Below are 21,982 nucleotides of genomic sequence, written 5' to 3' on the forward strand. Positions count from 1 at the left end.
ACTTGATGGACTGCAGTTGGAGTCACACTGGGAACACAGATTCACTTTGCCCAGGAGCTCTGGGCAGTGAATGGTCCAAGTGGCTCAGGAACAGCCACTGGCATGTGAGGTTTTTGAAGCTGCTCTGTTAAAAGGTCCAGAGACAGTTGTGAGTTTTTCTAACATTCCATTACTTTAGGCAGAGCTCTTGGAGGAAGTTATCTGCCTTCATTCACTACCATATCAAAGCACTTCAGCTCCTTAAAAGCTTCTATTCACCATCATCTTTAATCCAGTCACCACTTGTGCTTTGACTTGCCACTGAGGAACCTCAGCTGGCTGCTCTGGGCACTCAGGGTACAGCCCTTCACCTCAGCAGCTTCTGACCTGCTGGCTCTGGAGCTGAGCACACAACCCAGCAGTGAAATGCTGTGTGCCCAGCACCACCTCTGCTCCCTGCTTTCCTGTTTCTCACCAGGGAGACCAGCCCGTGTGAATCTGAGTCTCTGTACGGGCAGTGAAGCCCTCTCCAGGAGCACTTAGAATCACAGAATGGGTTGGAAGGGATCTCAAGACTCAGCCAGCTCCAAGCCCCTGCCATGGGCAGGGACACCTCCCACCAGCACAGCTTGCTCAAGGCCTCATCCAGCCTGACCTGGAACAGCCCCAGGGAGGGGGCAGCCACAGCCTCCCTGGGCAACCTGTGCCAGTCTCTCCCCACCCTCACTCTTTCTTCCTCCTCTCCCCTCTCACTCTCCCCTCTCCCAGCTCAAAGCCATTGTCCCTCCTCCTGGCACTCCCAGCCCTTGTCCCTTGTCCCTCCCCAGCTCTCCTGGAGCCCCTTCAGGCACTGGAAGGCTGCTCTGAGGTCTCCCTTGAGCCTTCTCTTCTCCAGGCTCAACAGCCCCAAGTCTCCCAGCCTGTGCCCACAGGGGAGGTTCTTCAGCCCTCTGAGCATCTGGGGGCCTGTGTGGAATCCTCCTGCAGCTTAACACAGCAGCTCCTGCCCTGCCCACAAAAGCAGCACAGCTTTGACATTGAAGCTCTGTGGTCTGTGGGGCAGAGTTAGTCACAGCTCCTGTGGGCAAAGAGTGCAGTCTCAGGAGCTCCTCAGGACTGAGGCAGTGTATGAAACCATCCCCCCGACCTGACTGCCTTCCCCATGTCCCCCTTCTAGATCCTCCTGCTGGAGGCTGCGGAGCGGAGCCCATCGTTGGAAAACAACCTGCCCATCACTGGCACAACAGCCACCTGGTATGGAGACCTGCTGCCAGATGCCTTTCCCCTGCTGAACCCTGGCACTGTGCTCAGCAAGAGAGTGGGGTCTGCTGGTAAGCACCTTCTGCTCTTCCCCACGTCACCCACATGCCACGGGGTGGGCACAGGGCAGGCAGCCTCCTGCCAGGGCTGGCACCGTACCCACACTGTGCAGCCCTGGCGTGGACACCTTAGCCTCGGTTCCTGCAGGCACACAATGCAAGGTGGGGCTGTGCTCAGCAGGCAAACCTCCCTCTGGGAGGTGTTTTGAGGGTCTGCAACCTCTCTTTTAGGGTCATAGTTGGCATTATTTGTCCCCTGGGTTTCAGGACGGGGGAGACCTGGGAGTAGAGCCTGAGGCTGAGAGCCTGCAGAAGAGCAGCCCCAGAGGGCATCTGAGCAATGCTCAGTGAGAGCTGAAGGAGCTGTGGGGGCAAGAGCCTGGGGCCAGACTCTTGTCAGTGGTGCCCAGGGACAGCACAAGGGGCAATGGGCACAAAGTGGACCCCAGGAGGTTGGATGTGAAGAGAAGGAGAGAGTTGTTTGTTGTGAGGGTGCTGGAGGCCTGGAGCAGGCTGCCCAGAGAGGCTGTGGAGTGTCCTTGTGTGCAGAGCTTCCAACCCCCTCCTGGGCATTGTGCTGCTGGGCATCCTGTGACCCCACGGTGGGTGCCCTGCTTTAGCAGGGGGTTGGGCTGGATGACCTCTGGAGGTCCCTTCCAACACCACTCTACTGGGATTCTTGAGCTTTAGGGAGAAGATGCCTCCAAAGCAGGGACTCTTCAGTCTGAAGGTTTACTGGAAGGAGCTGAGGTTGTTTAGCCTGAAGAAGAGGAGGCTCAGAGGGGACCTTATCACTGTCTACAGCTGTCTGAAAGGAGGTTGTGGCCAGATGGGGTTGGTGTCTTTTCCCAGGCAATCAGTGACAGAAGGGACACAGTCTCAAGCTGTGCCAGGGCAGGTCCAGGCTGGATGTTAGGAGGAAGTTCCTCACAGCAAGAGTGATTGGCACTGGGATGGGCTGCCCAGGGAGGTGGTGGAGGCACTGCCCCTGGAAGTGTTTAAGAAGAGACTGGATGAGGCACTTTGTGCCAGGGTTTAGTTGATCAGAAGACGTTGGGTAATAGGTTGGATGTGATGATCTCTAAGGTCTTTTCCAGCCTGACTGACTGTGTGATCCTGTGATTCTCCTGTCTCCTGTCCTTCCCTCTCTGCCCAGCTGTGAGCAGAGATGGTCCCACACTAGTGGTGCAACCTCATGGATAATGAAGGAATTCAGCCTTCTCTGACCCCTTTTGGCTGCAGCAAGCTGGCTGTGATTTCTCCTGGGCCCCTTCCTACTGCCCCCCAGGGCTGGCGTCACCCTTTCTCAAAGAGAGGGACTTTCACCTTTTCTCCCCCTGTCTCTGCCCCTCCTGGAGTTAAGGCAGTGCTGAGCAGCCCTTTTTCTGGAGGGCACCTAACCTATTGATCTCCATTTTGCCAGCCTCAGTGGCCTGCTGCTGCTTTGATTTCTGTGGGCACCAGCATCCACCAAGAGCTGGATCCTGGTCTTGGCCAAGGTGGATTTGCTGTTACCCTCTGCAGAGTCACTGTGCCTGCTCGTGGGTTCCAGTGCCTGGGTTTCAAGCCTAAAGGCTGTGATCTGGGGGCCTGGATAGGTTGAGCCATTCCTGGGGGATCCCCAGAGGGCCATTGGGATCACAGGGGGACAGTTCAGCCTCACCTCCCCAGCGCCGACTGCAGCCTTTCCCTGCGCGGGGGCAGTGCCGGGAGGCAGGGGGCTGGGGGTGGGGATGGATGGGAGGCTAAACTCTCCCAGGGAACCCCAACCTCAGCTGCAGGCTGCCTTGTGTTTGGGCAGTGTCCCATACACAGGCTGGGCTGAGGTCCCTCCTGTGGCACCAAACTGAAGAAAGAGCTCCCTCGGAGCCCACTTGGCCAGGCAGGTCCCCACGCAGCGGAATTCCTTCACCTTGGCATTCCCACTGCCAGACCCCAGCCCTGTGCCTCCAAAGCCCTGTCTGTCAGCAGCTTTGCTTGCTCCCACAGCTCTTCTTTACCCTCTGTGGGGCCTAGTTTGCTTTCTTTCCCCCCTTAATTTAGTGTTTTGGCCTGAGCCAGTTTGTCATGGCAGCCCTGCCTGACTGCAGCAGCTTGGAGCAACCAACCCACAGCAGATGTTGTCCACGTTTAGAACTTGACAGGATGCCACAGCATGGAGGGAGGTTCACTAACAGTGTGTTCTGCAAAGTGTTTGCAGAGCCACAGTGACAGCTGCCAGCAATGGAGTTAAAGCCCTTTCCCCCCAGTGTCCATTTTGTGCTTGCTCTGCCTTCTCCATCTCCTTTATTCTTGCTGTCACAGCACCTCTGCACCTGCACTTCACTCCCCTAAGGCCAGGCCAGCCAAAGCAGAGACCATTCTGTCCCCTCTGCTCAAAGTCCTCTCCTCTCACAGGCTCCCTACAGGTGATAACCTCTCGCTCAACAAGGAGCAGCAATTGCCACTCACCCAGGCAGTGATGCAAACCAGAACCACAGCACCATGCAGGCTGGCACAGCCCCTCAGGAGCACCAAGCCCAGCCCAGAACCCTGCTCTACAAGAGTCACCTTAAACCACAGCCCCAAGCACCACAGCCAAACCACCCTGCAACACAGCCAGGCTGGGTCACTCCACCACCTCCCTGGGCAGCTCATTCCACTCCCTGACCACTCTCTCCAGGAAAAACTTGCTCCTAATGTCCAATCTGAACCTCCCCAGGCTCAGCTTGAGGCCATTCCCCCTTGTTCTGTCTGCAGTTCCCCCTGAGCAGAGCCCAGCAGCAGCCTCTCTACATGTCTCTTCAGGTAGCTGCAGACAGCAGTGAGCTCTGCCCTCAGCCTGCTCTGTTTCACACTACCCATCCCCAGCTCCCTCAGTTGCTCCTCAGAAGATTTATTCTCCAGGCCCTTCCCAGCTTCCTTGCCCTGCTCTGGACCTGCTCCAGCATCTCCACATCTCTCCTGTATTGTGGTGCCCCAGACTGTGCACAGCACTCGAGCTGTGGCTGTTGGAGCACTTCCATCAGCAGATGGTCTCCATTCCCCAGGTGCACACAATCACAGATTGCTGTGGGTTGGAAGGGACATCTGAGGGCCCCCCAGTCCCTGCCTTCAGGCGCTGAGGAAGCAGTGTGTTAAATGGGAGGGAATCAGTCATCAACTCACAGAATGCTTTAGGTTGCAAGAGACTTTTCAAGGCCATCCAGTGCAACCTCCCTGCACTCAGCAGGGACATCCCCAACTGGAGCAGGTTGCTCAGAGCCCCAGACAACCTGACCTGCAATGCTTCCAGAGATGAGGCTTCTGGCACCTCTCTGGACAACTTGGGCCAGTGTTCTCACCACCCTCAGTTCCATCACCCTCCACCCCTGCAGTATATCCAGGAGGTGATCCCCTCCAAAACCCAGGTCATTGTTTGCTGTTGCACTTTCCCCTGCCCCAGGAGAGGTTCAGGTAGGATGTTAGGAAAACTTCTTCCCAGCAGGGTTGCAGATACTGATCCAGGCTGCCCGGGAAAGTGGTGCAGTCCCCATCCCTGGAGGCCTTCAGAAGCCATTTGGATGAGGGGGTTTAGGGCCATGGTCTAAGGGCTGTGTGCAGGGAGGTGTTGGGTGGTGGTTGTTGGACTCCATGATCTTGAAGCCTTTTCCACCCAGCCTGGATAACGACTCTGGAGTAACAAGTGGGAGTCAGGCAGGCACTGGAGCCCTTCAGGTCAGGACAGTGTCTTGCAGCAGTTAGGAGCAATTAGCTGAGCTGCTTATTGCCACATTATTGCCTGCTCCAGCCCCTGCCTTCAAACACCTGCTCTGCCAAGGACTTCTGGGCTTGTGTCGTGGGTCTGGGGCCACATCTGGCTTCCTGCCCAGCCCACTCCAGTTCCTGTGCACAATTCAGGGGCAGCCAAAGGAGCCCACTGTGGGTGCTGGTGAAGTGCAGGGAATTGCAGGCAGGTGGGGTGGGGGCTGCCCATTCTTTATGGTCACTATTAATGACACAAGATTTTTCTCACTCAATATTCACTTCAATTCAACAATGAATATTGTTTGTGAATTTGGATGGTCAGGACTCTTGCCACCTGCCCACTAATGTTAAATTATATTGGTCCTGTGCAATGCTCCTGAGAACATTCCAGAAAGGAATAACAGAATCTAGAACACATAAGGAATAACCAGCAATAACACAACCAACCTTAAGCTCAGTTGAGCTGGGAAGAGGCTCTTGTGGCCAATTATACTGCTTGCTGGGATGGTTTGGATGTACCTGCCCCCTCCTCCCAGCTTTGATTCACCTAGACTAGGCTCAGCTGGGCTGGAGGTTAAGGAATGAAGCTGTATTTACAGCTTAGCAGAATTTACAGGCAGATATAGACACAGACAGATACAGAGATATACAAGTTAAAAGTAATACAGAAACACAACACCCCCCCAGAACTATCAGATTGCCAGGAGGGCTCCCAACCACCCAGACCTCCTCCCCAGCCCCCCCACTCTTTCCCTCCCTTCAGAAGTAACCAGACCAACCCACCTATATCTCATGTGGTAAATCTGGAGATCTGAGGTGAGATGTCACAAAGATGCCCAGGAGGCTAGGGGAAAAAGGGTTAGGCTGGATTAGAATTAAGGAGGGTAGCAGAGCCCTGCAGAGGCACCTGGCCAGGCTAGATGGGTGGGCAGAGGCCAATGGGATGAGACTGAACAAGGCCAAGGGCAGGGTTCTGCACTTCAACCACAACAACCCCAAGCAGCACTGCAGGCTGGGGCCAGAGTGGCTGAGAGCAGCCAGGCAGAGAGGGAGCTGGGGGTGCTGGCAGAGAGGAGCTGCAGAGGAGGCAGCAGAGCACAGGGGCACAAGAACCTCCCTTGTCCTGCTGCCCACACTGCTCCTGAGCCAGCCCAGGATGCCATTGGCTCTGCTGCCCACCTGGGCACTGCTGCCTCCTCTGCAGCTCCTCTCTGCCAGCACCCCCAGCTCCCTCTCTGCCTGGCTGCTCTCAGCCACTCTGGCCCCAGCCTGTAGTGCTGCTTGGGGTTGTTGTGGCCGAAGTGCAGAACTCTGCACTTGGCCTTGTTCAGTCTCATCCCATTGGCCTCTGCCCACCCCTCCAGCATGGCCAGGTGCCTCTGCAGGGCTCTGCTACCCTCCAACAGCTCCACAGCTGCTCCTATCTTGGTGCCATCTGCAAACTTGCTGATGCTGGACTCGATCCCCTGGTCCAGATCTGTTGGTGAGAGTCTGTGGCCAGATAAGGACAGGTACCAGTGTGGTTAAATCATCTCCCCTCGTGGAGGCGATATGGTGTCCTTTATGCCCAACTTAGCAGAGGCCTGTTCAGCTGGCTTAGTTAAGATTGGTGCATGTGGAAGGCACAGGTAGGGTAGAGCTGTGCCTAATGCACAGAGAGGTTAAGGCTTAAACAAATTTTTGTGAGGCCAGCAGATCCTGCCCCCTTGCAGCTGGATGTGGGGGCTGTTTCTTTGCCTTAGTTCCTGCCTCCGAGGTGAGCTCCAAGGACACTCTTTGCAGCACAGGTTGCTCATGTTTGTCAAATCATGTCCTCCGTCAGCAAGAAATAGCTCCACACAGATCCTCAGTAAAGATACTTGAAGCAAGGCAGTTTCCAAGCAGACAAACCCAAAGTATCAGGGCTTGTTAATCTGCAGCAGGGCTTACGGCTTTGCAGACATGATGCAGAGCACATCAGGATGCCAGAGCGGTGAGGCAGAAGCCCTGGCAGAAGCAGAGGGCACATTAAGGCAGAGCAGGTTGTCTTTACCTGCTCATTTCTTTTTGCTAGCACAGTCTGAGACTAATGGCCACAGAGCAGCCAGTCAGCATGGCACTGTGCCAGTCTCAACCACATCAGGAGAAGTCAGGGCTTACTTTTACCTTTTAGGGCAGAACATTCCCTGGGTGCTTCTGTGCTCCACAACCTCCCTGGGAAACCTGTGCCAGTCTCTCACCACCCTCACTCTAAAGAACTTCCTAACATCCAGTTTCAGTGTCTCCTCTGCCACTCTACATCCATTCCTCGTCATCTTGTCATTACCAGACCTTGTCAATAGTCCCTCTCCAGCCCTCCTGTAGCCCACTTCAGATCCTGGAAGGCCTCTTCAGGGTCTCCTGGAAGCCTTTATTTGTTCCTCCCAGTGCCATCCCCAGGGGGTTTTGTGAAGCATTGCCTGCCTTGTTCTACTACTGGTCTTTTAGCCAAAGAGATTCTGAATCTTAGCCTGGGTGCAGACAGAATCACAGAACATCAGGGGCTGGAGTAGACCTCCAGAGTTCATCCAGTCCAAGCCCCCTGCCAGAGCAGGAGCAGCCAGAGCAGTCACACAGGAATGCGTCCAGGTGGGTTTTGAATGTCTCCAGAGGAGACTCCACAACCTCTTTGGGCAGCCTGCTCCAGGGTTCTGCCACCCTCACACTGACAAGGTTTTTCCTTATGTTGATGTGGAACCTCCTCTGCTCCAGCTTGCACCCACTGCCCTTTGTCCTGTCATTGGACATCACTGAGCAGAGCCTGGCTCTGTCCTCCTGACACTGCTCTGGACATCTCTTCGCTATGACTGAGGTCACCTCTCAGTCTCCTCAGCTCCCTCAGCCTTTCCTCCTGTGGAAGGTGTTCCACTCCCTGGGACATGGCTGCCAATGTAGCAGTTGGTGGGGTAGCAGCAGGCATGGACTTCAGAAGGCTTTTCCCCTGTGAAGACCACCAAGTTTCCCAAGAGGATGGGCTAAGGGCAGCCCCTTGGTGCCCAGCACAAAACCAGCTGCCAGGGCTGGCTGCTCTGCCTGCTGGGAGTGCTCCTGCCTGCCCTTCCCACCCAGGGCTGGCTCAGACCTCTCCAGGCTGGGGTCCAGGGCAGTTTGCTACCATTGAAGTGGTTATCTGTGTGTGAGTGGCAAGGCTGAGCACAGTCACTCAGCTAAGAGCTGTCAGGGCTGCCAAGACAGCTCCGCTGCTCTGCCCCATCAGCTTCATAGTCAACAGGACCCATTTTGCTGAGTACAGAGACAAGAAAGCCCTCTCTGCCTGAGCCAGCTGGCAGCCAGAGGCCTCCTTTGCCGTAACTTCTTCTTATTATTTTGTTTGTTTGTTGTTTTTTTGTTCTTTCTTTCCTCTGACCTCCTTAAGAAGAGTCTAAAGGACACAGAGGTGCGGAGGAGCAGCTCATCCCGCAGGGTAAGTCAATGCTTCTGCTATTGCCTCTTTCCAGCATTGCTGTGCCCAGTCCTGTGTGTGATGTGGCTCACAAAGCAGAAGGGGCCTCAGTGATTGGGAGCCTCAGAGATGCAGAGAGGCTGAGTTTCTTCTTTGGCTTTGACCTAGTCATGGCCTGCACTGGTCAGAGAGGGGAAATGCCATCTTGGAGACCTTCGCTTCTCCCAGCACAGCAAGGATGGGAAGCACTGCCCCGTGGAGAGGCTGGAGGAGCCAGGATGTGTGTGGTGGAATCACAAAGTCCAAGCACAGGGCGGGCTGGAAGGGACCCCTGGGGATCATCCAGTCCAACCCCTGCTCCAGCAGGGCACCCACAGCAGCTTGCCCAGCAGCACAATGCCCGGGGAGGGGTTGGAAGCTCTCCACACAAGGACACTGCACAGCCTCTCTGGGCAGCCTGCTCCAGGCCTCCAGCACCCTCACAACAAACAACTTGCTCCTCCTCTGCACATGGAGCCTCCTGGGGTCCATGGACTTTGTGCCCATTGCTGTCCCTTCTCCTGTCCCTGGGCACCACTGACAAGAGTCTGGCCACAGCCTCTTGCCCCCTACAGCTCCTTTAGCTCTTGCTGAGCATTGCTCAGATGCCCTCTGGGGCTGCTCTTCTGCAGGCTCTCAGCCCCAGGGCTCTCAGCCTTTGCTCCTCCCAGAGCTGCTCCAGGCCCCTCAGCAGCTCTGCAGCCTCCCCTGGACTCTCTCCAGCACTTCCCTGGCTCTCTGCAGCTGGGGAGCCCAGAAATGGACTCAGGACTGCAGCTGTGGCCTGACTAGGACAGAGTAGAGAGGCAGGAGAACTTCCCTCATCCTTCTGGCCACTCTCTTCCTCACGCACCCCAGGACACCATTGGCTTCCCTGGCCACTCGTTCCCGTGGAGCAGACACAGTTGTTATCTTAGTGGTGCTCCCTGCTGGGCCAGTGGGAGCTGCTGGGCATGCTCTGGGCATGCCTTTGCTAAGCTCCACACGAGCAGAGTGCCCTGCTTCAGCTCTCTGAACGCAAAGCCAGCAGAGGACTGGGGCTGCTCTTTCCCTCCGCCTTTCCTCCCAGTCCTTTCCACTTTCTTCTCCCCTTGCACTCGTCTCTTTTGTGCTGCTAACACCGTTTGGCACCAGGCTGAGCATTTGCCTCACACATTACTCACTGCTGCTCTTCCCAGCCTTTCCTTCAGCACATTGCACCTTCAGGGAAGGAAGTGCCAGTTTGTGTCCAGCCCTGCTGCAGCAGGGTGATTGAGGATGCTGGCAGCAAGTTCACAGCAGTGACTTGCAGAGGCTGACCTGAAGGATTGAGGCTGACTTACTGAAGTGAGGAGATGTTCTGGCCCAGCTGAGCAGCAGTGTGACATGCTTGCAGAGCAGTGCCTCTGCTCTTCCTTCTCTGCTGGGAGGGATTTGCTGCAATAAACTTTCAGGTGTGTTGGAGAGGTTTGGTTGGGTGGAAAAGCTCTTTTGTGTTGCTGTCACCAAATGCTCTGGCTTCTAATACCCTGCCTGAGCTGGCCACCTGCAGCATCATCTGGCAGGTGAGACCCATAAAAAGAGCCCTGGAGCCACAGAAAAGTCTGCAGATTGTGTCCTAAGGTTGAGCAACCTGATAGGAACTAAACTCTGAGATTCATTCACACAACCCCAGCACATCGAGGTTGGAAGGGACCTCTTGAAATCACCCAGTCCAAGCCCCTGCTCCAGCAGGGCACCCACAGCAGCTTGCCCAGCAGCACAATGTCCAGGGGAGGTTGGAAGCTCTCCACACAAGGACACTGCACAGCCTCTCTGGGCAGCCTGCTCCAGGCCTCCAGCACCCTCACAACAAACAACTTGCTCCTCCTCTGCACATCAAACCTCCTGCCTGCCACTCTGTGCCCCTTGCTGCCCCTTGGCCTGTCCCTGGGCACCACTGACAAGAGTCTGGCCACAGCCTCTTGCCCCCTACAGCTCCTTCAGCTCTTGCTGAGCATTGCTCAGATGCCCTCTGGGGCTGCTCTTCTGCAGGCTCTCAGCCCCAGGGCTCTCAGCCTTTGCTCCTCACAGAGCTGCTCCAGGCCCCTCAGCAGCTTTGCAGCATCCCCTGGACTCTTTTCAGCAGTTCCCTGGCTCTTGAACTGGGGAGCCCAGAACTGGAGCCATCAGAAGAGACCTGACTAGGGCAGAGTAGAGGAGGAGGAGAACCTCCCTTGCCCTGCTGCCCACACTCTCCTCCATGCCCCCCCGGACACCATTTGCCTCCTTGCCCCCCAGGGCACATTGCTGCCCCATGGGCACTTGCTGTCCCCCAGCACTCCCAGCTCCTTCTCCTTGCAGCTGCTTCCCAGCAGGTCCCCCCTCAGCTGCCCTGCTGCAGGAGGTTGTTCCTGCCCAGGGCCAGGACCCTGCACTTGTCCTTGGTGACCTTCCTGAGGTTCCTACCACCCAGCTCTGCAGCCTGCCCAAGTCCATGATCAGTTCCTATTCAGTACTTTAATTAAATCAGATCTCTGTTGAGATCAGATCTCTCTTAGTGATAGTAACCTCATAGCACAGACACAGCCTCCCACACAAAGCCTTTGGAGAATCTGATGTCTTCTGTCTGCTCAGCTTCACCGTGGAGCAGAGGTGAAGAGAGTTCCTGTTTGTGGGAGAGCATGATTTGGAATGGCACAAAATCAATGGGGAGGAGGGGGAGTCTCTCCAGGAGCTCTGATGTTGAGGTGTAGTTGCTTTGCTCTGGTAAGTGCAGAGCTGTTGGGTGACTGTTTGGATGGGACAAGGTTTTTGCCCCAAGTGGTCTGTCCAACACCTGGAGTGGGAACCAGACCTGAACGTGGGAGCTGTAAGTCCTGTTTAACATGGAGCCTGTGCCCTCTGGCGTCAGCTGTGGGGGAGTTAGTGGCCAGCTTGGTGCCTTTAGGTCAATGTTTGTACTTGATGGTCTTAGAAGTCTCTTCCAGTCCAAATTCTGTGATTGTTTTCCCCTTCTCTCTTCTAATTCCCATCCATTTTTCTCCAATGCCTACTTGCAGCAGCCTCTCCAGGCACTGCTCTTGGAGGGTCCAATACCTCTTCTGATACCAGGGCTGGGGAAGGATATTGCTTAAGAGTTTGTCCATAAGTAACTTCCCCTCTGGTGGGTGATGGTCAGACATAGAGCCTAAAACTCAAAGTGTGGTTGCACTGAGCTTTGAGCTCAGGAGGATCTTCCTCTGACTTCATGGCTTGCATTGAATGGAATCTCTTGAGGTTCAATAAGGCAAAGTGCAAGGTCCTGCACCTAAGTCAGGGCAATCCTCATTATCAGTCCAGGCTGGGGGTGATGAGGTTGAGAGCAGCCCTGCAGAGTAGGCCTTGGGGGTGCTGCTGGGTGAGAAGCTGGACAGGAGCCAGCAGTGGGCACTGGCAGCCCAGAAGGCTAAGGGCAGCCTGGGCTGCATCCAAAGCAGTGTGGGCAGAGCTGGAGAGAAGGGATCCTGCCCCTCTGCCCTGCTCTGGGGAGAGCTCAGCTGCAGGGCTGGGGCCAGCTCTGGAGTCCTAAGCACAAGAAGGCCATGGACCTGCTGGAGTGGGTCAGAGGAGGCCACAAAGCTGATCTGGAGGGCTGAAGAACCTCTGCTGTGGGCACAGGCTGAGTGTTGAGGCTGTTCAGCCTGGAGAAGAGAAGGCTGCAGGGACACCTTAGAGCAGCAGTTCACTATCTGAGGGGACCTACAGCAGGGAAGAGCAGGGACTTCTTCCAGGGCCTTGTCGTGACAGGACAAGGGACAATGGTTTGAAACTGGAGCAGAGGAGATTTAGGTTGGACATTAGAGGAAGCTCTTCACAATGAGAGTGGTGAAATACTGGAACAGGTTGCTCATCCCTGGTCAGACTTGGTAGAGTCCTGAGCAACCTGATTTAGTTGGAGGTGTCCCTGCTGAGGGGGGTTGGATAAGAAGACCTTTGAGGGTCCCTTCCAGCTGATGGATTCTGTGATCCACCAAAGCTTTCTAATGGTCAGAGCTCTGTGGTAGCTCAGAGCCCTTTGACTCTTGGCTCTGACACTTGATTCCTGTGCTGTAACCATTAACCACTCAATGTGAGCAGGCAGAGCAGCTCTCCCACCTCTGCTCACCTGATGTTTGCACACTGCCTTCCCTGCTTCCCTGAGCCCAGGGCACAGAGCTGTGCTGCAGAGCCCTCTGAGGCTGCCAAGGGCTGTGCTTTCCCTTACTCTAAAGAAAGCAGCACGGAGGCTTTGTTTGGTGCCAGCAGCACCACATCACAAGCACTGCCTGCACTTCAGGTAGGCTCACAGGGGGCTGGAAAAGATTTGCCAAGGAGCATCCTGCTGAGCTGGAACCCTTGCTGGTGCTGCCAGGTGGGTTTGCTCAGCTCTCAGTTTGCTGGTCTCAGTGACATCTAAGTCAGCTCAGACCTGCAGCAGCATTCACTGCAGTCTGGGCTGAGACCTGCTGGTGCTCAGTGTGGGCCTCCTGTCGGATGAGGGCAGAGAGCAGGAAGCAGAGACACGTCTGGTGCAGAGGCTCCGGGAGCAGGCAGAGGTCAGCCGAGGGCTGGTCTGCTTTTGCTAACAGCTCTGGGCTGGTTCCATACATTGGGACTGCTGTGGAGCTGCACTGCTCTGGTGGAGCTTGCAAGGGACTTCCTGGGGGACCAGCAGACCCTGCCCAGAGCCACTCAGACCTTGGGACAGGGACAGTCTGGGCTCACTTGAGCTTTAACCAGCACATCCCAGCTGGAGGTGCACATCCCAGTTGGAGGTGCACATCTTGCTAGCAAGCAACAGGGCAAGAGGATATGGCCTCAAGTTGCAGCAGGGGAGGCTTGGGATGGGCATGAGGAGCAATTTCTTCCCCTGAAGGGTTGTGAAGGCCTAGAAGAAGCTGCCCAGGGTGGTGGTGGAGTCCCCATCTCCGGAGTGGTCTCAGAGCTGCATGGCTGTGGTGCTGAGGGCCATGGCTTTGTGGTGCCCCAGCAGGGCTGGGTTAAGGGTTGGACTCAGTAATCTTTAAAGTCTCTTCCAGCCCAAATGATTCCGTGGTTGTGTGATGTTTTAGGGTGGCCTCGTGCACAGGGACATGCTTGTGTGCTTAAAGACTGGAGGAAGAGGAGCACAAGGTCCAGTGTGGCTCTTGTGCCCCACACCCCAGCCAGCTGCTGCCACCAGCACCACCCTGTCTGTGCAAAGCTGCATTGTCTCCTCTCCATCCTTGAGTGCCCTTCCTGCTTTCCAGACTGCTAAAGGCTGCTGACCCCAGCAGTGTCCTAGCCTCCAACTCTTTTCCTTCCTTGATCTTTTCAGGGCTGCCAGGACAGGTTGGTCCTCCAGGCCCAGTTGGACCAACTGGTCTTCCAGGCCCACCAGGGCCAAAAGGAGAGAAGGGGCAGCCGGGTGAGAGGGGCCCAGCAGGGCCACCAGGTGAGTCCTGGGGGAGGGCAGTGGTGGCAGCACAGGAGACATTTTGCTCTACCCGAGTTCTCTGTGACAGCAGATCACCAGAGCCTGGACACAGGATGCTGGACATCTTGAGCTGATACTGAATCCACCCCTGCAGGTCCCCTAGGCACTGAAATCTGCCAGCAGCTCTCAGAGCAGGCAACGACCTCCAGGAGCAATGGCAGGCTCTGGGATTTCCTGTGGAGCTGGAGAGAGCTTGTCCCAGGAAGGTGGAGAGCAGGGCCCTGCTTCCCCACCCTGCACAGACTGGGATCTATCAGCCTCTGGAGCAGAGCATTCCCTGCTCAACCCTCCCCCTCTGCCTGCTGGAGCTGCCTTTGCCCTCCAGCGGCGGTGCCAGCCTGTGGGGTGGCACAGTGGCACCGGAGGTGCTTCTGTGTGTGAAGGGGAGCAGAAGGCTGGCAGGGTTCTGGCAGGGGCACTCTGTTCCTTGGCTAGCAGGCTTGGTTCACCCCCAGCATGTTCCCACGTATCACACAACAGGTACCAGAGCTCAGGCTCTGTGCTGTGTGCCCATCTGACAGGCTGTGCCTTGGGAAGCTGAACTTGGAGCCTTGAGCGTGAGAGTGGCCCTGAGTGCTCAGGGTGCAGGACAGAAGCTTTGTCTTCTTACTGCCCCCTGTCATGGCAGCACCACTGGCACATCTTCCAGTGCACTGACACATCCTCTCCTGCCTCTGCACAGGGCTGTTGGGACCTCAAGGACCAAGAGGACTTCCAGGAGAAACTGGGATCCCAGGGCCCCCAGGCCCTCCAGGGCCCCCAGCCACTCCGAGCCTTCCTCTGACCTTCCAGCAAGGGGTTCTCTACTCACTCCAGCCCACAGCTGAAAAAGAAAGTAAGTTTCCTCCCTGCTTCCCATTTCTCGGTGGCACAGCAGCAGTGGGCAGGCAAGGAGCAGCTCAGATCTTCCTCCCACCTGCCTGCCAGAGCCCTGCCTTCCCTGGGGCAGCAGGACAGCCAGGGGCTGTGGGGCCCCTGCAAGGTCCTGCTCAAGGTGAAGATGAAACATGTCAGGAGCTGGGGGATTCACCTCTGCTGCCTTTCTCTACCCACCTGCCTCTTGTGAGCCTGCTGAGCTCTGGCGTTTCGCTAGAGACCCTCTGCACAGCAGCTCCTCAGCATGGAGCTGAGAGGACACCAACTCACCACGATGAACCCAGAAAACCAGGTGTGGGGAACAACTCTCAGTGCCCCAAACCCTCTTCTCACTGCTGGTTTTAGAAGAGCTGTGATTTAGTTCCTCTTTCTGGCCTGTAAGAGGAATATCCCAAGCAATGTCGAGCACCAATGCAGGCTGGGCAGTGAGTGGCTGCACCTGGGGGTGCTGGTGGTTGAGAGGCTCCACAGGAGCCAGCAGTGTGCACTTGCAGCCCAGAGAGCCAAGCAGAGCCTGGGCTGCAGCAGCAGAAGTGTGGCCAGCAGGGCCAGGGAGGGGATTCTCCCCCTCTGCTCTGCTCTGCTCTGCTGAGACCCCATCTGGAGTCCTGCATCCAGCTCTGGAGCCCCTGGGACAAGAGGGCTGTGGAGATGCTGGAGAGTGTCCAGAGCAGGGCCAGGAGGATGCTGAGAGGCTGCAGCAGCTCTGCTGTGAGCACAGACTGAAAGAGTTGGGGCTGTGCAGGCTGGAGCAGAGGAGGCTCCCAGGGGACCTTCTTGTGGCCTTCCAGGACCTGAAGGGGGCTACAAAAAAGCTGGGGAGGGACTTTTGAGGCTGTGAGGGAGTGTCAGGAGTGGGGGGAATGGAGCAAAGCTGGAGGTGGGGAGAGTGAGGCTGGAGGTGAGGAGGAAGTTGTTGAGCAGGAGAGTGGTCAGAGGCTGGAATGGGTTGCCCAGGGAGGTGGTTGAGGCCCCATGGCTGGAGGTGTTTGAGGCCAGGCTGGCTGAGGCTGTGTGCAGCCTGCTCTAGGGTAGGGTGTCCCTGGGCATGGCAGGGGGGTTGGGACTGGCTGCTCCTTGTGCTCCCTTCCAACCCTGACTGATTCTGTTCTATGTCCTCATCCTGGGCTGGGTCAGCAATGGTGTGGCCAGCAGGAGCAGAGCAGGGATTGTGCCCCTGTAGTGGGCACTGGTGAGGCCACAGCTTCAACTCTGGGGTCAGTTCTGGGCCCTCACTCCAAGAAGGACATTGAGGGGCTGGAGTAGGTCCAGAGAATGGCTAAAAATCTGGGGAAGGATCTGGAGAACAGGGCTGGGGAGGAGCAGCTGAGGGACATGGAGAAAAGAAGGCTGAGAGGAGACCTCATTGCTCTCTACAGCTCCTTGAGAGGAGGTTGGAGCCAGGTGGGGATTGGGCTCTTCTCTCTAGGGTTGCTGGAATTGTGCCAGGGGAGGGCTCACTGAGAGGGCTCTCAGGCACTGGCAGAGGCTACCCAGGGAGGTGGTGGAGTCCTCATCCCTGGAGATGCTCCAGATCCGTGTGCCCGTGGCACCTGGGGGGCTGGTTTAGTGGCCAAGGGGGGGTTGGGTGGCAGCTTGGGCTGGAGGAGCTGGGAGGACTCTTCCAGCCAAACAAATTCCGTGATGCCAGGGCCTGGGTTGGTGGACAGCTGCTGCTTCACAGCCAATACAACCTGCCCTCGGACGCCCTGGGGGCGTTATCTGAGCTGGTTTCTGTGTTCTGCTCGGAGCACGTCTGAAAGCGATCAGGATCCCAGCTGCTGACAGCAGAGGGAAGCAGATTCCTGCTCATGGGCATGTGGGCCTGTGGGGATGGGAGGGAGCCCAAGCAGCTCATTAGTCGTGGAGCAGGGTTTGATTCTGCCCGAAGGTGATGGTTAATGCATCTGCCTGTGGTAATCACAAGAAGTTCCTCTTGGCAATGTTTATCAGCAGGCAGAAGCCCAAAAGAGGAGAAACAAATCATTCCTCACAGCTTCACTGTGCTGTGGAGGAGAAATGGGTCCCAGTTGTCTCCTCCAGATCAGGTAGCAGAAAGAAATTACAACAGGATTGCTTCATTTCCATCCTGCCACAACAAATCAAAGCAATTGGTCCTTTACAAAGCTGAGATGCAGGGCAGGAGCTGAGCTGCTGCACCCCACGGCTGGGGCTGTGGGCACGGAGCTCAGCATCCTCTGCCGCTCAGCACCGAGCGGGGCAGGAGCAGCCTGCAGCCAGCACAGTCCTCTGCAGCCTGCTGCAGCCAGGGCAGTGAGCAGGGAGAGGAGCAAAGGATGGAAGTGTCACTCTGTGGAGGGTTTCCTACAGAGAATCACCAGTCCCAGAACCCAGCAGGGAGGGGCTGGAAGGGACCTCTGGGGATCATCCAGTCCAAGCCCCTGCTCCAGTAGGGCACCCACAGCACAATGCCCAGCAGCACAATGCCCGGGGAGGGATTGGAAGCTCTCCCCACAAGGACACTCCACAGCCTCTCTGGGCAGCCTGCTCCAGGCCTCCAGCACCCTCACAACAAACAACTTGCTCCTCCTCTTCACATGAAGCCTTCTGGGGTCCATGGAGTTTGTGCCCATTGCCCCTTCTCCTGTCCCTGGGCACCACTGACAAGAGTCTGGCCACAGCCTCTTGCCCCCACAGCTCCTTCAGCTCTTGCTGAGCATTGCTCAGATGCCCTCTGGGGCTGCTCTTTTGCAGGCTCTCAGCCCCAGGGCTCTCAGCCTTTGCTCCTCCCAGAGCTGCTCCAGGCCCCTCAGCAGCTCTGCAGCCTCCCCTGGGCTCTCTCCAGCAGTTGCCTCTGCAACTGGGGAGCCAGAACTGGACCCAGCACTCCAGCTGTGGCCTCCTGAGGACAGACTAAAGGGGGCAGTGGACCTCCCTTTTTCCCCAGGACACCATTTGCCTTCTAGGCCACCAGAACACATTGCTGTCTTATGGGGAACTCGTTCCCAGCACTCCCAGCTCCTTCTCCACAGAGCTGCTTTTCTGACCCCAGAGGTCTCAGCTGCACAGGACTCAGGAGAAGGCAGCACTGCACTGGGCAGGCAGAAGGCAGAGGACACAGCAGCTCACCAGTGTGCCCAGCACGTCCCTGGGGAAAGGGCAGGCAACTCCTGGTTTCAAAGTGACATCCCAAAGCCTGCTGCACACCAGGCCCCTGCTGAGGAAGAGCAGAGGAAGCAAAGGGAAAGGAGAAGAGGAAGGGAGCAGCGTCTGAGTTACAGACCACACCGATGGCTTTCAGCGCTGCTGGGAGCTGTGCCTGAGCCACTGAGTCACTGCCTCAGCCAGGGCCTCTTGTGCTGTCATCTCTCCCCTCTGCAGGACACTTGTACTCTCCTCCAGAGCACACAGGTGCTCCTGTCTGCCCAGGCCAGGCTGCCTGTGCTCTTTCTCTTGGCTTGGCCAGGGTTTGGAGAGCTCCCGGAGCAAACTGCTCCCAGATCTTCTCACAGGATGCAGGCAATTGTCTGCTTTTGCTGTGTCCAGAAGCACTGACACAGGACAGAGCCCTGTGCCCACAGAGCCTGGCTCAGCAGAGCAGGTGGCTGAGAAGGGAGGAGTCCTGCTCCCATTTACTGCTCTAAGTGCTTTGTGGCCCCAGGATGAGCCCTGTCTGTAAGGAGCAGAGGCTTCTAAGAAAAGTTCTCCCTGATGCACTCTGCATGGAGAGAGTGCCTCAAGACACGAGAGGGTTGTGCTTTAGCACTGCAGTCCCATTTCAGAGAGTCACAGCACTGTTTGGGTTGGAAAAGCTCTTTGGGATCCTCCAGTCCAACCTTTGACCCAGCACCACCATGGCCACTGAACCCTGTCCCCAGATGCCATGGGCACACTGTTCTGGAACACCTCCAGGCATGGGGACTCCACCACCTCCCTGGGCAGCCTGTGTCAATCCCTGACCACTCCTGCAGCAAAGACATTTTCCCTGATCTCCAACCTGAACCTTCCCTGGCACAAATTGAGGCCATTTCCTCTCATTAGGTCACCTAATTCCAGAGAGAAGAGCCCAACCCCCTCTGCCTCCAGCCTCCTTTCAGGGAAACACAGAGAGCCAGAAGGTCTCCCCTCAGCCTCCTGACCAGGCTGAATAACCCCACCAGGTCCCTCAGCTAACCTGGGGTTGTTCAGCCTAAAGAAAAGGAGGACCTGGGAGCTGCCTTCTTAACCTCAGCCTCCTCTTCTCCAGACTAAACACCCTCCTGTCCCTCAGCTGCCTCTCCCCAGCCCTGTTCTCCAGGCTCTTCCCTGGCTTCATTGCTGGACCTGCTCCAGCCTCTCAATGTCCTTCTTGGAGTGAGGGGCTCAAAACTGAACACATTTAATCTGGGGAGCTCTGCCTGGTAGGAAACCCTGAGCTGAGTGAGCTGTGCCTGGGCAGGCAGGGGAGCAAGGAGCCACTCCAGGCTTCCTGCATGTCCACACTTGTGTGCTGCAGGAGCCAAAGCAGGAGCTGCTGAGCTGATGGCTGTCGAGCAGAGCTCTCTGCTGTGCCAGAGCTGTGGAATCACCTTTCCTAAATACCTCAGAGTCAGGTGTCAGGATGGGTGGATTTGTGGCAGTCACTCTGTCATGGCAGTGCTCTACCACTTAGCTGGAATGGTTTCTAACTCAAATCCTTCTCCCTGGCTTGGCTCCAGCAGTAATTAAGTCCTGGCTGTTTGCAGCCCATCCTCTCCCCTCTGCATTTGGTTTTGTCCTTTAGCCACAAAGGGCTCTGCAGCTGTTAATGCCTTCACTGCTGTTTGCTGTCGTTCCCCAAGTCCATCTTCCTCCCAAGCTGTGATGGATCTTGACATGGTCAAATCAACCTCTGAGTGATGAGATTACACACCTCACTTGGGCACCTTTCCTTCTGAACATGGAAACACTCTCAGCTGGTTTATTTCAGGGCTGGGAGGCAGGGAAGGTGGATGGTCAAAGGAGCCTGATTGCTGCGGGGCTCTGGGCAGGAAATGTTGGTTCTCAGAGGGGTGGTCCTTGTGCTCTGCTGCTGCCAGGGAGGCAGTGCACAGACAGGCTGGCATCCTTGGCAGCCACAGAGTGTTCACAGCTCTCTCTAGGAGCTGCCCTCAGACAACCAGCCTGAAGTCCTGTCTCCCACTGACAACACTCCAGAAGCTGAAAAGGCTTCACAAAGTGTCTGCTAACGCTGCTGGAGACTTCACCTTCTGCCCTTTGGGCTGGACTCTGCAGAGCAAGCAAACACCCATCTGACCCTCCTGGTGTTGCTTGGGATTTGCATCAGCACAGCAGTGAGACATTTGCAGTCTCCTGCTGCAAAGGGAGCCCCTGAACTTCACTGTGGTGACTGAAGGACAGGGGTGGAAGGAGACATGAGCAAGGCTGGGGTCATGGGCAAGAGCAGAGGGACAGGACTGCTGCATGGTGGCCTCCAGCTATGGAGAGAAGCTTCTCAGGGGCTTCACCATCCTAGTGACCAGAAGACAACATCTTCAACCAGGTTAAATACAACCCTGGTTGGGACAGTGGATCACAAATCTCAGTTGCAGCAGGACATGGTGGCTCCCTTCCTTGTTTTGTGACCTTGTTGCCTGGGTGGTCATGGAATTTCTGCCCCCAGGTTTCCACAAGTGTCAGCTAGTGTGGTGGGATGCTCAGATGGAAGGTGCCACCAGCAGGCACCTCCACAGTGACTGGCATGCTACAGGACAGGGCCACGGAGTTGTTGGCTATGGGCTTACAGTTGCAGTGATTAAGGCCAGGAGTTCTCTCTTCAGTTGGCAGCTGAAGTGGTAAGACATTGGCTCCAAGATGAGGGAAGATGAAGACAGCTGCTGGGTTTTGTTCTTAGCAGGGAAGGAAGGTGGTTCTTGCTGATGACTTTCCCTTCCCTGCTCCACTCCTGTTCCCATCCATTTCCCAGAACTCAGTGGATCACAGAACCACAGAAGCCATAGAATAGCTTGAGCTGGAGGGGGCCTTGCACTAGCCTGGTTGCTCAAAGCCTCATCCAGCCTGGGCTTACACACTTCTAGGGATGAGATGTCCACAGCTCCTGTGGGCAACCTCTTCCAGGGCCTCACTCCCTTCATAATAAAGAACTTCCTCCTAATATTCAGTCTAATTCTACCCTGCTCTAGCAGGGATCTAGTAAGGACCTGCTCAAGCTTGCCAGCTGAACACCTGAAAGAACCCTAAATGCCAGGAGAGTTCCATGAGGAGGTTCCTTGGACCTCACAATATCTACCACCACCTCACCCTGTGCCAGCTGGCTGGGTTGGGGGGGATGTGCCAGGCTGCCAGATTGGCTCAGGAGCTCTCTGATGCCAGACCACAAGGAGCTGCAGATCCATGTGTGATTTCTCAGGTGGCAGGAAGTGTGTTGGAGGTGGCAGATTTGGGGCTGGTTCCCACTGTGCAGCACAGAGCTCCCTTTAGCTGCTTTGCTGTTCAAAGGTGTGCAGGGCAGCGAGGGCAGCGCTTCTGGGATGCAGTCTGCACCCTCAGAGCAAAGGGCAATTGCTCCAAGAGCCCAGACCTTACATCCTGAAGCACTGCCAGCCCCTGGCCAGCCACAGGCAACAAAGGAGTTGGGAAAGAAGTCCTGCAGCTTGGCACTGACTGCTCTGCTCTTTGTCCCAGATGGAGAACCCCAGCTGGCCTCCACCGTCATCGACACCATCATGGCTGGCCTGCCAGGACCACGGGGAGCCCCAGGCCCTGTTGGGCCACCAGGTGAGGAGTGAAGTTGAACTGCAAGGCTGTCAAGATGGGGAAGATGGGCAGAAGAAGTTGCTGATGGAGAGGGGAGTGGTGGATGTGATCACAGGATGACTGAATGTTAGAGGTTGGAAGGGACCTCCATAGATCAGCAATCCCAACCCCCCTGCCAGAGCAGGACCACAGAATGCAGTGCAGGTCACACAGAAACACATCCAGACAGGGCTGGAAAGGCTCCAGAGAAGGAGACTCCACAGCCTCTCTGGGCAGCCTGTGCCAGGGCTCTGGGACCCTTAGGGTAAAGAAATTCCTCCTCATCTTGAGGTGGAGCTTCCTGTGCTGTGGCAAGTGGCCCTTGCTGGAGGTGCATGCAGGAGTGGGAAGGCTGAGAAGTCCCCAGGTGTGTGACCTGTAGGTAGTAGTGGTTGGGTTTAGCTTTGGCAGGACACATCCTGTGGAGGGACT

General features: G+C 56.4%; 1 protein-coding gene across 7 annotated transcripts in view; it reads left to right on the top strand.

Moving 5' to 3' along the window:
* COL26A1 (collagen type XXVI alpha 1 chain) overlaps window positions 1-21,982 on the top strand; it is a 260,234-nt gene that overhangs the window by 210,048 nt on the left and 28,204 nt on the right. For 6 of the 7 annotated variants that reach the window (XM_064166240.1, XM_064166243.1, XM_064166244.1 and 3 more), the window contains exons 5-9: window positions 1,157-1,310; window positions 8,419-8,466; window positions 13,781-13,897; window positions 14,622-14,774; window positions 21,440-21,532. In XM_064166240.1, coding sequence (XP_064022310.1) covers window positions 1,157-1,310; window positions 8,419-8,466; window positions 13,781-13,897; window positions 14,622-14,774; window positions 21,440-21,532 — 565 coding nt within the window. The remainder of the gene's footprint in view (window positions 1-1,156; window positions 1,311-8,418; window positions 8,467-13,780; window positions 13,898-14,621; window positions 14,775-21,439; window positions 21,533-21,982) is intronic. The other variant, XM_064166241.1, reaches the window with a different exon arrangement.

Source organism: Pogoniulus pusillus, chromosome 27 (assembly GCF_015220805.1).
Source record: "Pogoniulus pusillus isolate bPogPus1 chromosome 27, bPogPus1.pri, whole genome shotgun sequence".
Classification (NCBI taxonomy): domain Eukaryota; kingdom Metazoa; phylum Chordata; class Aves; order Piciformes; family Lybiidae; genus Pogoniulus; species Pogoniulus pusillus.